A 16290-nucleotide genomic window follows, 5' to 3' on the forward strand; every position below is an offset into this window, starting at 1 on the left:
CAGCCAGCCAAGTCTTTATCGTCCGTTTAAGACCGGCCACGTGACGGGCTTTCGACCAATAGGAATGGGTAAACTGTCTTAGGTATTTATGAATACAAATTACAGATTTTGATTGTTTGATTGATTGATTGATTGAATGATATATCTCGAGGAGTAGTTTGTTGGTAAAAAGTTTTAATTTTTTTTTTTTTAAAGTCGTACTTATGGCAAAAAGGTAATTACCAACAGTGCGATCAAGTGTCAATGATGTCCACCCACCTCAACAGCCGGTTATCATCAACTGGTCATGCATAGCGGATAAGGTAAAAAAAAAAAAAAAAAAAAAGATCATTCGACACATGCAGTCAAATGCTTACTGAATGTATTTTCTTTTATAAAACATAGCGAAATTGATCATCTTTCAGGGGGAAAAATAATTTAAAAGCTTACTTTGTGCTTCTTTCCATGATAGACATTGGCGAGAAGCGTTGTTTCCTTGTAACCATTGCAAGGAACGGGTTGGGGGACCAACGGGTTCGGAAATTCGAAGGGGGTTATATGAATCTAGAGGGCACTGATCAAACATGCACGTCATATGCTACTCTGATGTATGTACATTCAGGTTTATAGATTCAGGTTTGTACATAATTCGCAGTTAAACCCTAAAATGGCCATCCGCCCCCCCCCCCTCGACTTTTCCGCGATAGCCTTGAAAAAAAAATTTCGCGACCCGAGCTGTTATGACTTTTTAGCCTCGAGCCTGGCGCATCTTTTGATACCAAAAATATAAAAATCGGAATTTTCCAGCGCTACGCGCCGTCAAAACTGAATTTTTTTCCATAAAAATTATACGTCGTGTACACAGAGCAGAATTACCATTCGTACATATGAATAAATAATTAGCCCTAATTCCAAAACCCTTTGACCTATAGTCATGAAATTCATTGTGTATGTTTATGATGAGTTGCTCTATGCATGTATTAAGTTTCAAAAATTGTTCGACACTCGATGGCCGAGATCTTAGGGAAACTGCCCCGGCTGAGAGATGGTCAAAATAACCCGACCCTTTTAGGGTTAAGCACATTTCCCGCAAAATACTAATGCGCTTTCGTGAAATGGCTGCAGAAAGGAAATATATAAGAGGTATTTTAGGAAAAAAGGAAATGTTTATTCAATTTGGTTAAAATCGTTGGAATAAAGTGTGGGGGAATCACCGTTGACGTCCCCTCCCCCCCCCCCCCCGCCGTTCTTCTCGGGATCGCCGCTCGTGCATTTCTTCAAAATGTTCGAATAGGGTCTTTTACATAGTATTTTTTTCTTCATTGTTACATCAGATAGTTCAATCATTAGGGATATATGTACTGACGCGATACTGTAGACCAGTGATAACGACTTAATTAAGAAAGAAAGTTTTACAAAATGTAAGATCCAAAACACTAAACAATAATACATTCGGGCCTTACAATGGTGACAAATAATGTTCACTAAGTAAACGTGGTATAATCGTTTTGCCGGCATTATGAATATTCATTTCGCGCCTCCAACGTATGTGCCAGAATTCATTACAGGATCTTTAATTACTCTCTAGCAAACTATTATTGCTCTGAGGCTTCAAATATGTATTCTAATTCCAGTGCTTATAAACCTCAACTGGTATGGTCCTACAACATTCGGCAGAAATACTTTCGTTACGGTCGTCCACACTGTGCCTTCATAAGCAACAATGAAGTTAGTGCTCCTGATTCTTGTTTATTTAACGTCTGGCTTCCTGATGGTGGAGGGACAAGATGGCGAACCAACAGAGGTAAGGCAAAGAAGGGTTGTGAGTTTAGCCGATAAAAAAAAACGATTTGATTCCGCTTCGACGGTAAAAAAAAACACACAGATATTGAAGAATATCTGCTTGAGTGGTATTTTCGTCTTGCGCCAAGGTGCACGGCACAATTTCAGGGCTGTGCTAACAACAGAATTCCGAGCTGACAATCACAATTCTGTCCTAACAGCGCTGGTAGAAAAATCTTTAAGCCAAAATTTCTCGCATATCCACAAAATAACCTTACCGTGTAAGCATGAAATTGTCTGCTACAACAAAGCGCGCCGCAAACCTTTCCGACTTTACCGGTTCAGCGGGATCGCCGGTACGTTTCATTGTCACAGTTGCGGAGACCGCCACGTAATAACCCGCCTGGCATCAGGTAATGGTCTGTCACATGATGACCAGTCACTCATGTGACTTCCTTCGTGAATCGGATTGGTTTACACAAATATCGCGTCCAGTGAAACTGGGCTGCCCGCACAAGCTTTCCGGTGACATCGGATCTGGGGTGAAATCGGGTACGAAAAATCAAACATGTTTGATTTCATCCGGGGATCCGGTGTGAGGTCAGATCGGTCCGAATTTTCAGCGCAGACCTCTCCGATCTGGTCCGATGATCCGAAGAACTGGTTTAATCGGCGGGCTTAAGCAGGGATTTTTCTCTCACGGTCAGAAGAGCCCTATAATTTGGCTCATTGCATAAGACGCGGCAGTGCGTAAAAGACATTACTTTAAAAAAAAAAAAAAAAAAAAAAAAAAAAAAAAACCTGGCCATGCACCCTCTACCATTTAGCGGTTGCCCATCAGTGCGCATACAGATTTAATCCGTCTTTCAGTGGCTCTGGTGAGTAAATTATTGAGTCGGTCATGCGCTTTTCAATTCATGCGCAGTATCTCTGACACCAAGTAGCGACCTAAAAAAATCGTTTTAAAGCCAAGTGTGTTTGAAATTCATTCGGCTATGACGTGCTCCGTACAGCCGAGTCAAAAAGAAAGTGACCGAATAGATATCAATATTAATGGAAGTCAATCAAATATAAATCAATATTAAAAATATATGTGGTTTGCTCAATTTAATGAAAAAATATCATGTGTCATTTAATACTTGTAACTGTAAAAGAAAATTACGTAATTTGCATACTCTAATCACACGCTATTTTTATCTTATTAGAAATATCACAAATTCATCTGTCCACCACTGATCATTTACCGATGCACATTGATGAATATGTACCCGTAAAAATCAACGAACATGGGGTAACAGACAAAAACCAGGAACTTGCAAAGGACACCAGACAAAATCACCATTCTTATTTCAGTATAAGACCTGATATTTTTTTTCCTCCCATACAAAGCGCAGAGTCTGAGAGTAAAATATAACTATTTCAGTCTTGACTCAAATAAAATCTAATTTGAGTTGAATGCTTTGTGTCATATCTGGTCCTACTCCTTACCCAGCTAAACGGCTTCAAAGCATTCAGCGCTCTATGGACAGCTGTAAAAATAGGCTATTTTAGTCGATCAGGCGTAACTTCTGTTAACAAAGATCAATCTTAGATTTTTTTTCGGATGATTGAAAAACATGCTCGTTTATTACGTGCTTCTTTGTTGAATCAAACTTAGTTACTTTTAAAGAAAAATTCACTGATCCCGCACTCTAAAAACAATTTGGTTGAAATAACAATATTGGAAGAAACGTGTCCAACCAATCCGGTTGGTTAGACACCAGTATTTGGTTGTTTCAACCAATATATTGGTTATTTCAACCAATGTATTGGTTATTTCAACCAATGTATTGGTTATTTTAACCAATCTTTAACCAATCTGTTTTAAGAGTGCAGTCACTTTCTTTTTGACTCACCCTTCTTTTTGACACAGTTTCTTAGTGAGAAAGAACAACCGTTTTAACATCCGAATTTTAGTTAGAACATTGACAGCTTCCTATTTCTTTTCGTCCGTGCAGGGGGACCGAGGACCACCCAGACCCCTATATCACCCAGAGCCAATTGAAGAGAGCTACGTACCGGGAACGTTCCAGTCTGACATGCGGCTGACATTCCCACAAGTGATCGATTTGTACGTTAGTGTCTCGGAACAGATGAACGGAACGCAAAAGCGACGAGCAGTAAGCAGTACCAAATGGCTGCGTGGTATTATACCCTACGAGATTGATGACAACTTTGGCCGTAAGTGCTGTCACTTTAGGCCTTCACACTTCCCACAAACCGCGCTAACCAAGGGCGTCACTATTATTGGGATGTCATCATCATGAATTCATGTGACAATATTTTCATAGGGCCAGCCTTATCTTCACATTGAGCAGGGTTTTCTCAATTCATGTTTTGTTTGCCTCCTATAAGTAGTGTCGATCGGGGGGGGGGGAATGATGAAAGAAAATGCAGTTGTACCAGATGGCTAAATTAAATGATGACAAGTGCATACTATCTCTAGTTTTGTTTATTCCAATGAGTTTATCATGAGTTGGTATCACTGAATAATACCAGTTTTTTTGGGGGGGGCAAGATTCTATTTGACTTACATTTTATACATCTGTTTTCTTTCTTTTTTGGGCTTTCCATTTTAATTGAGGATCGACGTACAGAGAAGGCATCACTTAAAAACCTCTAAGGGTCCATGCAATATCTTTGTTTATAATGCAATCTTTCAAAATGCGCTTTGTGTCCCATTTGACCTTTTTTTTTTCAATTTTGTATTTTGCCATTTTCAAGGGTATCGTGTTGGTGCCTTTTTTGGTTTTTATGCTAATGCCAATTTTCATATTAATAAGCAAAAGTGTGATGTCTTTTCAGGAAGAAACCTCAATGTTACAGCCATTCCAGTAAAAAATGTTGCCAGAATTTTGGATATTTTGCTGTCGTAAATTACGCACACTTCATCTTACATTACATCTTCACCAGTTTTGGCGGTAGGGGCATCCATGACATGCCAGTAAATGTATACTCGACGATGAGAGGCAACATCCTCTCATTTTATGGGATTCCGCTGGTTACCATACGACGTTTTTTGCGACAAAAATCTGGAAATAAGTTTCAATAGCTTTTGAGGTTTTTTTTCTTTTTCATTTGATTTTGTTGTTGTTAATGAGGCCGTTCCAAAAAAGGGTTGGCGGTAATAAAACAAATTATTTAGTTGGGAGCCCAAAATTAGGTCTGTCGGAAATAAGAACCAAAGAAATAAAAAAAAAAGATGCCCTTAAAACGTGTCTGGTCCCTATACGTGTATTTGACATTTCTGGCACTTTTTATCTTTCAGAGGAAATTCGTACCACTATCCAGCAAGCGATGGACTTGTGGGAGGAGAACACGTGTATCACTTTCCGAGAGTACACTCCAGAAGTCGCAGAGGAACTGGGCAGTGAACATCGTGTCCTTTTCGAGAAGGCGAGTGCGGGGTAAGGTCTCCACTGATAACTCAGAAATCGCGTATGTACACTGAAATCTGATGCACGGTAGCTTCGGATTTCAAATAGTGAAATGCACCGTGATGTTTTAAAAAAATATATTTTTCAAGTTATATATTTGTATCAAAAAGTAGAGATAAAAAGCAATATACACTCTATGCAATTTGAAGGTCTAGGCCTTATACACTGGTGCCGCTTGCAAGCTATCAATTTTCGATCACTTATACAACAGAGTCGACGGCTTTGTAAGCTTGCCGCAGTCGCCCTTATTCGCAACGAAAATGCTCGCCCGTCCCACCAACGGCATTCGTCTACAATAATTATTGCCGACCCGGCCCGGCGCCTATTCTAGCTCAAGGCTCCGCACGACGTTGTAACTTGCTGACGTACAATATTCTTGGGCCAAGACTACTGTAGTTCACATTGCCAGCTGGTGACATTGAAGTATATTGAAGTATTGAAGTTATTGAAGTACGTGATACCACGTAGTTTGTACTTTGCAATAGGTTAATACTGGTAAATTAATGCACCATAAGCCGTGACATTGCACACATTTTGGCATGCTGGTTATCTAGTGTATTGTTTTACATGTAATGAGATTCGTGAGCAGGCTTGAAGCGAAATAATGATTGATCGTCGGTACACCAAAGTGTGTATTTAATTCATGGACACAACTCCTTTTATGAAACCAAACCAGTGCGTGATACATGATCAACATATCTGCAAAGAACTAATTAAGACAACACTCGGCGTTTCGATACTAATTGGCATTCGTTTTGGTGTTTAACAAGCAAAATTAGTGTGGCCGCTAGACAAAGTACAGTTTACAATAAACTGGATTTTATGTAGGTATATCCATGCTTGTCTATTACAAGAACAGTTTTCTGCACTACTCTCATACGTTGGTTATCTTCTCTTCTCCTTTTTTGTTGTTACATCATTACCTTCAACAACCCACAGACATCTTTTATTATTTCACCGGCAGATGCGTGTCCTGGATCGGCATGATTGACCGTTTTCCCCAGACTATTTCACTTTCAGAAGAAAGCTGCAATTATGTAAGTGATCTAGAGGGTTTCGGCTTTAAGCTTCTGATGTTGTAGGTATCTGACCATGGGAAACTCTTATGACGGAAAAATAAGATTGTATCACGCAAAGCAAAGGTTTGCAGTTGTCCCCTTTACTTCCAACACTGAATGCTCACAATCGGGGTTAAATTTAACAAAACCGAGGTGCGAGGTACACATACAAACTAGATTGACCAAGGAGGGCACTACAAATCAAAGAGCACCCTCTATCATGGTCTTGGAACGTTCAAGTACACCAGCTGCTATCAACAATCTTCTGTGTTCCCATCAAAAGTTACTTAAGAAAAAAAAATAGTCTGAACCTGTGTCTTGGCTTTGAACGTTAATTGGTACGAGTGAAAGTAGAGCGTATAGGACGATGTTGGTAGCTAAAATTCATGTCCTCCTGCCAACGATTTTGACTTTTATCTAATGCAGATGGGAACAATCGCACATGAGATCGGCCATGCTGTGGGTTGGTACCACGAACACGCCCGGCCAGACAGGGACGAGTACGTGACGGTCCTATACGATAATATCCAGGCGGGGTCCGCATCAAACTTCCAAGCCTTTGGTGTCGAGACGTACGATGTCCCTTACGACATTGAATCGATAATGCATTATGGATCAGAGGTAAGAATGAGTCCCTTTGCCCTGTACGCCCTCACTGATTTTTGATAAATTAGATGCAGTGGCAATGTGCGTTCAATGTGTGTCCAATGTGTCATCACCTCGATCAACTGTGACGCCAGAATCAAGAAGTCTATACACACGCCTTCAAATAGCTGTCTATGGCTCTTTATTTCGAACAACTCTGAAGGTATATTCAGAATTATGTCACATTGTATATATCCATACTCACCTGAAAATCCACCGAACTGAGTTTTTTTTTCACGACATAATTTTTTGAATATTTTAACTTGACGTTTCTCGGTTCATCACACAGCACAATCAAAGAAGCAACAGACCCGGTATTTGTTTCCAAACTGGCTTATTTTTACGATCCGAGATCCTGAAAAGACCGAGAGCTTTTTACGAAAACAACAACATACAGTTACTCTCTCAAACTCAACCCCCCCCCCAAAAAAAAAATCGGTCTCGAAGCTTCTAGAACAAAAGGTCCTGCAGCATGGGAACGGACTTCCCACTCCTCTGGAAAGAGGCATCTGGAAAGAGGCATCCGGCCGGCTACAAGACCCAAAAGGCGGAGCGGCCCAAACGCTACGCCGTCGCCACCAGGAATTGAACCCGAGAAAGTTGTTTGTCCCCAAGTAATCGGCGAACGCTTGTACCCTGTTGTAGGAGCAGGAGCCGGCCTCAAGGGGTAAACCCCTAGCGGCTGAAGACCTCCAAGCGATATGGCTGTTCTGCCACGAATGGTTCAAAGAAATATTGTGCGTCTGCCGTGAACATTGAAGCCTAGTTGGTGTGGGTGACTCGTGAACGAACCAGCCGATGCCCATGCTCGTCGACGCCCACGGGGTGTGTTCTAACCTCCACTCATCTCTGAAGTTCTCAATTGGGTCGCGGGGATGTTGTGGCTGTGCCCCAGGCCTAGGCGCAAGACTTATGGCTGGTGCTTTTTGTCATGGCTGTATCGGGTTGCTCTAAATGGCAGAGGCCTCCCTCATTGGCCAGGTGCTACTCTGGGCGATCTTGTTGATTTGAGTTTTTGACAAACTCCGCAGCGTAGAGTGCCTCATCACTAGGTGGACGCCACTCGGGCCTATATCATTGTGCTTGGCTGATGGTGGGGGCCACTCCGAATGGTAGCGGTTCCATCCATTGGTGGACACTTCTTAGGTCTATCGCATTGGGCTGATGTTGGTCACTGTGAAGGGTAGCAAGCTTCATCGTTAGGTGGTCTCATGTCAGGTCACTCTTGCTGGGCTGATGGTGGGAGCCGCTCCGAGGGGCAGCAGGCACCTGTGCTTGGAGGGTGACGTCCTAGGCCTTCAGTGGCAGAGCAGATAAATTACATTACTTCACACTAACGAACATTTCCAGCTCACCCTCACGCTCGATGGAGCTCCACCCCTCTACATGCCGGTCCCAAATATCGCGTCGGTATTAAAATGACTGACAACAGCCCTTCGTGCAGTTATGTCACTTTGTTCGCTAGGAGAACTCACAAGACGTCCAGAGTTTGTTCTTCCTGGTGAAGGTGCTCCGAGACAAATTGCATCGGGCATCATCCATTCTGTTGGGGGAAGCAGAAGGGTGAGTAAGTCGGTGGCAATATCTTTAAGCCTTAACCACGGGTCTGCCACACCGTGTTTGGTGGTAGGGTTCCCCTGTGACTGGCATGGGCCCGGTTTCATTTGCTATGTATTGCTTCGCCCGGCCCTTCCATTGCGACCCAGTGGTTGTTGTGTCCTACTGCGAATCAGAACCTGCCTCCTCGTCGTCCATTGTCTGAGGTTCTGCGGCTACTTTCGCAGGTGTATTTCGCAGGTGCATCTCGGATCTACCAGCTGGGTTGCACCTGTGTTGCAATTATGGTGCACAACCTTGGGTTTGGAGCGAGGCGACATCTGGATCCTGTAAGTCACATCATCGATCCGTGACAGCATCATGAATGGTCAATCCCACCAGCGTTGCAGTTTCTGTGGGGTGTTGAGCCAAACCGGTTTCCCAGACTCGTACTGAGTACCTTTCATCTAACTATCGTAGCACCTCTTCTGTTGCAGTTGACTCCTTCTCACAAGTGCCTTCTGGCGAAAGGTCAGGCGTCTTTATTTTCTCCGTTTGTTGCTGAACATAGTCATGTAGGTCAGCGGGAGCATCCTTTTTTCCCGAAGCCCCAACCACCAGGTCGAACGGTAGGTTGACTTATCTGCCGAGCATGAGCATGTTTGGTGTCATCTTCGTTTTGAGCAGAGCGACATGCCATCGTCAGGTATGACTGTTCATCCAAGTCCTCTTGGTGCTGATCATGGTCTTATTGTGCGATGAAATTGATCTACCATACCATACGAATGGGGTTGGAATGGCGTGGTACGTGTCTTGTGTATCCTCAATAGTGACAGACTCCTGTCGTTGGTCTACGTGGATCACAAGTGGGGCACAAACACGAGTGACGATCTGCTTAACCAAAACTTGGCACTGTCTCGGCGGTCTTGTCTGGGAAAGGAAATGCCTGGACCCATTTGACGAAGCAGTTTGCGAAAAACCTGATGCTTAAATTACCTCATCTGGTCATGTAAAGCTTTCCAGTAATGTCGATAGCAATCCGCTCCAAAGGAGCCCGTACCATGTACTGTTGAAGGGGAGCACGCAGTGGTTAGCGATGAGCCTTCTTAGATCCGCACTTCATGGCATTTCTGGCATCAATCTTCAGCTTGACTTTTCATTCCTGTCCAGTAGACAAGTTCCTGTCGAAGCCGGGCCACTGTTCTTACGGTGTCCAAATGTCCCGACATTGTCATGTGCTAGGCGCACCTAGTATTTGTTTCCAAACTGGCTTATTAACTCGTTCCTCAAACGACCGAGAACTCTTTACAACAAGGGCAATAGTAAAAACTCCCAAAGGTCAACCAAAAAGGTGGCCTCGAAGCTTCTACCTAAAAACGTCCTCTGAGAATGGATTTCCCAATCTGCCCGGATACAAGACCCAATGCAAATGTTGTAGCGCCCCAAACCAGCACAACGCCCCAGCGCCATAAATTGTGTTTGGACCGGTTATAATGTTATTCTTGTAGGAAGATGCTTGCAGTTTACATTCAAATTATTCAGAAATGGTAGCCATAAGCCAACTCATCCTGACCCGTCCTAGATCCTCAATTAGGTCCATGCTTCTTTTTTATTAGCACTATTTCTCTCTTCATTTTTCTTTAGTATTTTACTAAAGACCGTGGATTTTTGACGATTGAGCCAAAGAACCCATTGGATCTGTTCAAGATGGGAAACCGGGCAGATTTCACATTTTACGATCGGAAGAACGCCAACATGATGTATGAGTGTTCCAGTGAGTATAATTACTATGCAAGCAATCTGTAGAAATTGTTTTTAAAAAAATACCCAATATCATATCCCTCTCGTGTATATGCTTTGTTCTTGAGCTTTTGCAAATTAAAAGACACTGGCAGCACAGTTGTACAAAATAACAGCTGGTCTATAAACCACGTCTCACTAAACCCTTTGATTAAAAAACAATATGAGCAAAGCAAAGACAAAAATGTTACTTTGGTTTTCGGCAAAATTACGAATGTCCCAAATTTGCTCACAAAATGACGACCGTTAATCATTAAGATTAAAGAAAAATGGAATCCATTTAATCTTAGATCATTAAATAATGACGATTCCTGCAAATAACTCAACAATAGTTACATTTTTCCCATCGAAACTTTCACGAGGTCGGCCATTTGGGATTTTCACTGTTTAACGAATAAAACTAAGCTAAAAACATCATAAAATGAAACAAATATTATATACCTCGGAGATTTCTACTATTTATCATAACTATTGCTAAATCCTATGAATTGTGGGGAGGGGTGTGCGACTGGCCAACTAGTTGCTGCAAATTCAAATAGTGGGGAGCAAGGGGACCATTTTTCCCTTTTTTCGTATCTCTTTATTCACATAAATCTGGTAGTTGTCGGGAATTTATATCGAGTTAAAAACTAGACGTGTATTCCTCTTTTGGTTTAATTACTTTTAATAAATGACACTTCTTAGGTGAGGGTGAAAATGTCGTGTTCTTTTTGTGGGGAGAATCTGTGGGCACGGGATATTTGTCGGGAAGTACAACCTCCCCCCCCCCCCCCACTACCCCGGGCCCCCTTGGCTACGCCCCTGTTCCTCAGATGATTAGGCCCACTCATCACAGTTAATGACAGGCAATACATGATATTTCACATCAAGATATCTGCATTGATTCGTATATATATTTTCAGGTGAGTGTGAGCCGCTTTTGCAATGTCAAAACGAAGGATATGTTGGGGAAGATTGCAAGTGTCACTGCAAACCAAACTACAGTGGGACTAACTGTGAGATGCACATGAAAGGAAGCGCAGGTTCTGGTGAGATGAATGATAAATAACCCGACCTAACCGAACCAAACCACACAGACTTATCTCACATACCTACTGTGGACATTTCTTTGTATTCGTTTAGTTCAGAAAAACCTGAGAAAAAAAAGGCATTTTACTCCCACTGCGAACACTCTTTCAACCCAAATTTCTATCATGATTTCCTTGAGTGTGTCTCTTCATTTTGCGACCGATAAACCTAACCCAAAAGTGCATCTAAATCTGTTTTCCTGAGAGGGGAAAATCTGTGGACGTGTGCAAGTCCACAAAATGTTCACGCTTCCTGCATCACGTGGACCTCTTTTGTTCACAGGTATACAAAGAGTAGCCTATGTAAGGTTAGAGCAAGTCACGCACACAAGCGCGTAAAAACCTTCAATCGTAGACCAGATTGCACCTCTTTTGTTTGTATTCAAACATTTTAGGAAGACCTCCCATAAGTCTCGTACTTGATCGTCAATTGTGGACTTTCGGGATTGTGGGCCCTATTGACAAGAATCGCGTCAACGCAGCTTGTGAAATATTGTCCAATTAGGCCTACATGATTTACAAATGAACGCGGAACACACAAAATCTGAGACAAACAAAACTTAGTGTACAAAAACTCCATAAGGTGTCTAAGGGGTGTGGCTAACTCGCAAATGGCGATAGGTTAATTTGTCCTCCATTGTTAACGTCCCCTATTGAATGCATACAAAAACCAGCTCAACCCAATACAACTTAAACCAACCTAACCCAACCCATCCCAATTCCAAACCCAATTTAACCGAACCAATTTCAAAGGACAACCCCGCCCACTCCAATACAACCCAGAACTGGTCATAACCTAATTGTTACATGTAATCTGCATATCTGCATATGTGACAGAATGCATGAGTGAACTATCAGCTGATGAAGACGTAAAGACCATCATGTCACCAGGATATCCCGTTGCCTACGATCGTTTAATGACATGTGCCTGGTTAATAAAGGTAGGTATCAATCAATGCCACAACAAGAAGTTAATTCTTTCCCAACTTTTCCCAACCGTTCAATCTCCAGATACATCGTGTCAGTCATTTTTCTGAGTTTTTGCCGTAGAGCTATATTAAATTACTGAAGCGCTAACTCCTCCTTCTTACGCGAAGAGATACTTTAGATCCTTCCTGGGCGCAGACATTTTGAATTCATGTGCGTGTTTGTAGAATATCATGAAATTGGATGGAGTGAATTTGAAAGAGTATACCATAGATATAGAATTTTTATTCTATATCTATGAGTATACTCTAAATGCAGCGCGCAAGTACAACACAGGCAAAGAAAGAACTTGAGCGTTTCATGCCGGTTATAAGCGTCATGCGGCAAAAATGATCGAATACGCATGCGCGTTTGCATTGTTTGTGATGCGAAGCAAAATGAAACGCTCATTTGCCAATTTTGGGTGCATCAGCTTCGTTAACGCACAAACAAACTGATATGCAAATAGCCGTACAAAAGCCGTGCAACATTTCGAGTTCTTCCATAGGTTTGTACACAAACATGGATGAGTCCAGTAGGCATCACTTTGTTCATCGAGTCAGCGCTCTAGTATAGTTTAATATAGCGCTTTGGTTTTTGCGAATCTTTTCCTTTGAAAAACATGTGGGCATGCCAACCGCGGGACGCAACATGAGATCTAATTCTCACGAAACCCAGCAGTTATCATGAGCAATTTTCCCCTACCTTGAAAAATTTTAATTTTACTAATAATTGGCGTTGTTTTACTGGCTTATGGTAGCAGTTGCTGTAGTGGAAGCAGTGACATTCTCATTAACTAGTTCTTATCTCCAATTGCCCAGGGGCCTCCAGACAAGACACTGAGCCTTGTTTTCATCGATTTTGAAGTAGAGAATGGCCCACGCAACGTCTGTTACGACTACGTCCGAGTGCGAAGTGATTCCTACATCTACACTGGTGGAAAAGAGTTAGTAATGTTCACATTTCTATATTTTTGGGTTTTGTGTTTTGTTTTTCAAGTATTTAACAATGAACAGATGATGACTTCAAAATATCAAAATAACAAACAGTTTAAATACATATTGGATGTACAACTCTGAAATATTCGAGATATTTTGTATAAAGGAGGTTATATATACGACCGTCCTTTTTTTTTGAAAATGTCAATCCCGAATTGACTGCATACAATGGTCATTTCAACAGTTAGCATGTACTACTGTTTTACTTGATCATGCGATGCTTATTTCCAGCTCTTGTGGCACCGAACCACCACCGCCAATTGTGTCGGCTGGAAATCAAATCATGGTGATTCTCCAGACCGACGGGTCAGGTGAACGAAGAGGATTCCGAGCTAACTATTTTGTCAACCCTCAGAGTGATGCTACTACCCTGCCCGTGGCCTCAACTATGGTCCCAACCATGGCCGTAACCACGGCCCAAACCACAGCTCAAACCAAGGCCAAAACCACGGCCAAAACCACAGTCTACACCATGGTCTCAGCATCGACTCCTTTAATGGAATCAACCACCACTGTGACCGGACAGCCACCAACCACTATAAAGTCAAAGGCAAAGTGTGGTAAGTCCTACTATTCCTATTATATAGGTATTCTGATGACATCCAAAAAATAAAAACCGATGGCTTCATCTCAATGATAAGAAAAGTTAGCCCTGCCCAAGTCTCTTTGTAATTGTTTGGTCTCCGATCAATGTAGCTCTTTTGTGACTGATTGAATCAGATCTCCGCTAAAATCGATTTAGTAGATTTTCTCAATAGAGAAAACTCTCATTGTACGTAAACCGAAATATTTCATTCGAAACAGCTAATTCAAACGGCCTATGCAATAGTTTTTTTTGCATCTGACATCACATCTGCCATATGAAGGCACGTTTTTGTTATTTTCAAATGCATGACTCATGAAACATTAAGGGTGCAGAGCAAAGCGTTTATATAGTGCCAATTATTCGACATACTGCCTCCTTCAGGAAAGGGTGTATTACCCAAAAATCTGAAATTACTCTTTAGAAAAGGGAATGCATGCTGAAAAGGGAATGACAGCAATTACATTCTACAACAGTGGTTTTTTGGAGGTAATATCTCAAACTTTATTCTTATTTTTAATTAAATGAAACAATATACTCTTAATGACCCATACAATCATTATCACAGAAGCGGCTGAAGGAACATGCGGCGGGCAATTCACTGACTCCGGTTGCATAGCATCGCCGAACTATGGACGTAGCGTGTACAATAACAACGAGGAATGTGTTTATCATATTCAGGCAAGTATGATTAGAGTGAAAATATTTTTCGTTGTAAATCCAAGCCTGTGGAACTATTATTTATTCACAATAACTAGCCCAGCCCGCCAGGCCAATGTATACAAACCGAGACCAGTATAACAATACTTGGTGGGCCCCTATAATTCAGAATCAAGTTTGCCGTTCAAGTGTTGCACGCCCATAAACGTCTAGTGTCCGAACGTGATGACCTCAATTAACATCTAGTGGACAATTATTCACAGGTTGATGCTGGTGAACGAGTTCAGTTGGCAATAGAACACCTTGATATCGAATATGAGGTGACTTGCACGTGGGACAGATTGGTAGTCATTCCTGGGGACACACTTGGCTTACTGAGGTAAAATGTATAATAATAATGTGTGTTACTTTGTACCCAAACTCCGTGTATACATAATGGGTACCGGTGTAGCATGAATTTAGGTTTTATGAAAAACGGACTCATTGGTGGTATTGCGCATGCTCATGCATAGATAATTAGGAGAGGGGCCGGACACGCGTGAGAGGGTTTAACCAATAAAAGGGGAAAAGAGTCCGATTTTCATACGAGTCCGATTTTCATATGACACCGGTATTTATACAAAGTCATAATGCAAAATCTCGCTGCAAGTTCCCTTTAATAAAATGTTTACTTCAATGATAGATGAATTCAGCGAACACATAGGCTTACCTTACCGGTGAGGTTAAAGCACCCGTTGTTAGGGTCAGCAATGTCACGGTACCTTCAAATAATGGCCGCCTCCGACTGGCTTGTCTACCACCGACAATTACACAAGCGCCTGCTGTGGAAGCGAATGAATCCACTTGCTGAGACGTACAAAAGTTCGAAAATACGCGTTAATGTAGCTCTTAATATGTCTGGCATTTCACAATGCAGTGCGCCACCAAGAGTTTGCCATGGAGAGTCCATTTTTCAAGTTTACGGTCGACAAAACATGGCCGATTTGAACGAGTGTCAGTAGACAACTTGAGCTATTAACGTTATATATTGGGGCATAGCAATCTGCCACCTTACAAAAATACAATATTGATAACAAGAAAAAAAAGGGGGAAACAGATCCTCGAATAATACGCTTACGAAGCTACTGACCTGAAAAAACCTAACATTTTTAAATGTCCCGCGCTGCGAATTTGTCGACCATCTCCCACAATGCAGTGGGAAAAATGAACTCTCTGTGGCAAACAATTGGTGGCGTACTGCATTGTGAATCGCCCGAAACACCCAAGCAAGCTTTGGAGCGTCCCAGTAGAAAGCCAGCCCAGTAGTGGGCAACTCGGATTGGTAGACGAGCGTTTTACTGCCAGGCCTAGCAAAGTAAATCGGACGCTCATGCTTTTTTTTGTAAATCGATTTTTAGACTAAAGGTTGACTAAATGAAGAAAACAAAATTGAATAAATACATTCAAATGAATGAAAAAAATATTTTCCCTTGTGTGTCAGGGTTTGTGGTGCGGAGCCTCCGTTTGGGACTTTCGTTTCCCTTGACAACACCATGACGGTGAAGATGATCAGCGACGGATTTGTGGCTAAAGGCGGATTTGCAGCAAGCTTCCAGGGGATTACCGTGGATAAGGAGGATTAGGAACAGGAATACATCAGTTCATCACCGGTGGACTAAATCAACCGCTTATTGATTGGAATCAGCTGCAAAAGAATTCTGTTTTATCACTTCGCTGACTCAATATAGACCTTTCCTTGTC

At 42.0% G+C, this 16290-nt stretch overlaps 1 protein-coding gene across 1 annotated transcript; it reads left to right on the top strand.

Moving 5' to 3' along the window:
* The first annotated feature begins 1702 nt into the window (after window positions 1-1702).
* Window positions 1703-16290, top strand: LOC119731367 (protein SpAN-like). The gene is made up of 13 exons (XM_038204544.1): window positions 1703-1783; window positions 3759-3981; window positions 5069-5207; window positions 6202-6274; window positions 6722-6916; window positions 10121-10250; window positions 11179-11304; window positions 12181-12284; window positions 13131-13255; window positions 13539-13867; window positions 14459-14571; window positions 14814-14929; window positions 16031-16290. The coding sequence occupies exons 1-13, from the start codon at window positions 1703-1705 to the stop codon at window positions 16170-16172; spliced, it is 1896 nt and encodes a 631-aa protein (XP_038060472.1). The 3' UTR covers window positions 16173-16290.

Source organism: Patiria miniata, unplaced genomic scaffold, assembly GCF_015706575.1.
Source record: "Patiria miniata isolate m_02_andy unplaced genomic scaffold, ASM1570657v1 HiC_scaffold_23, whole genome shotgun sequence".
In the NCBI taxonomy this organism is placed as follows: Eukaryota; Metazoa; Echinodermata; class Asteroidea; order Valvatida; family Asterinidae; genus Patiria; species Patiria miniata.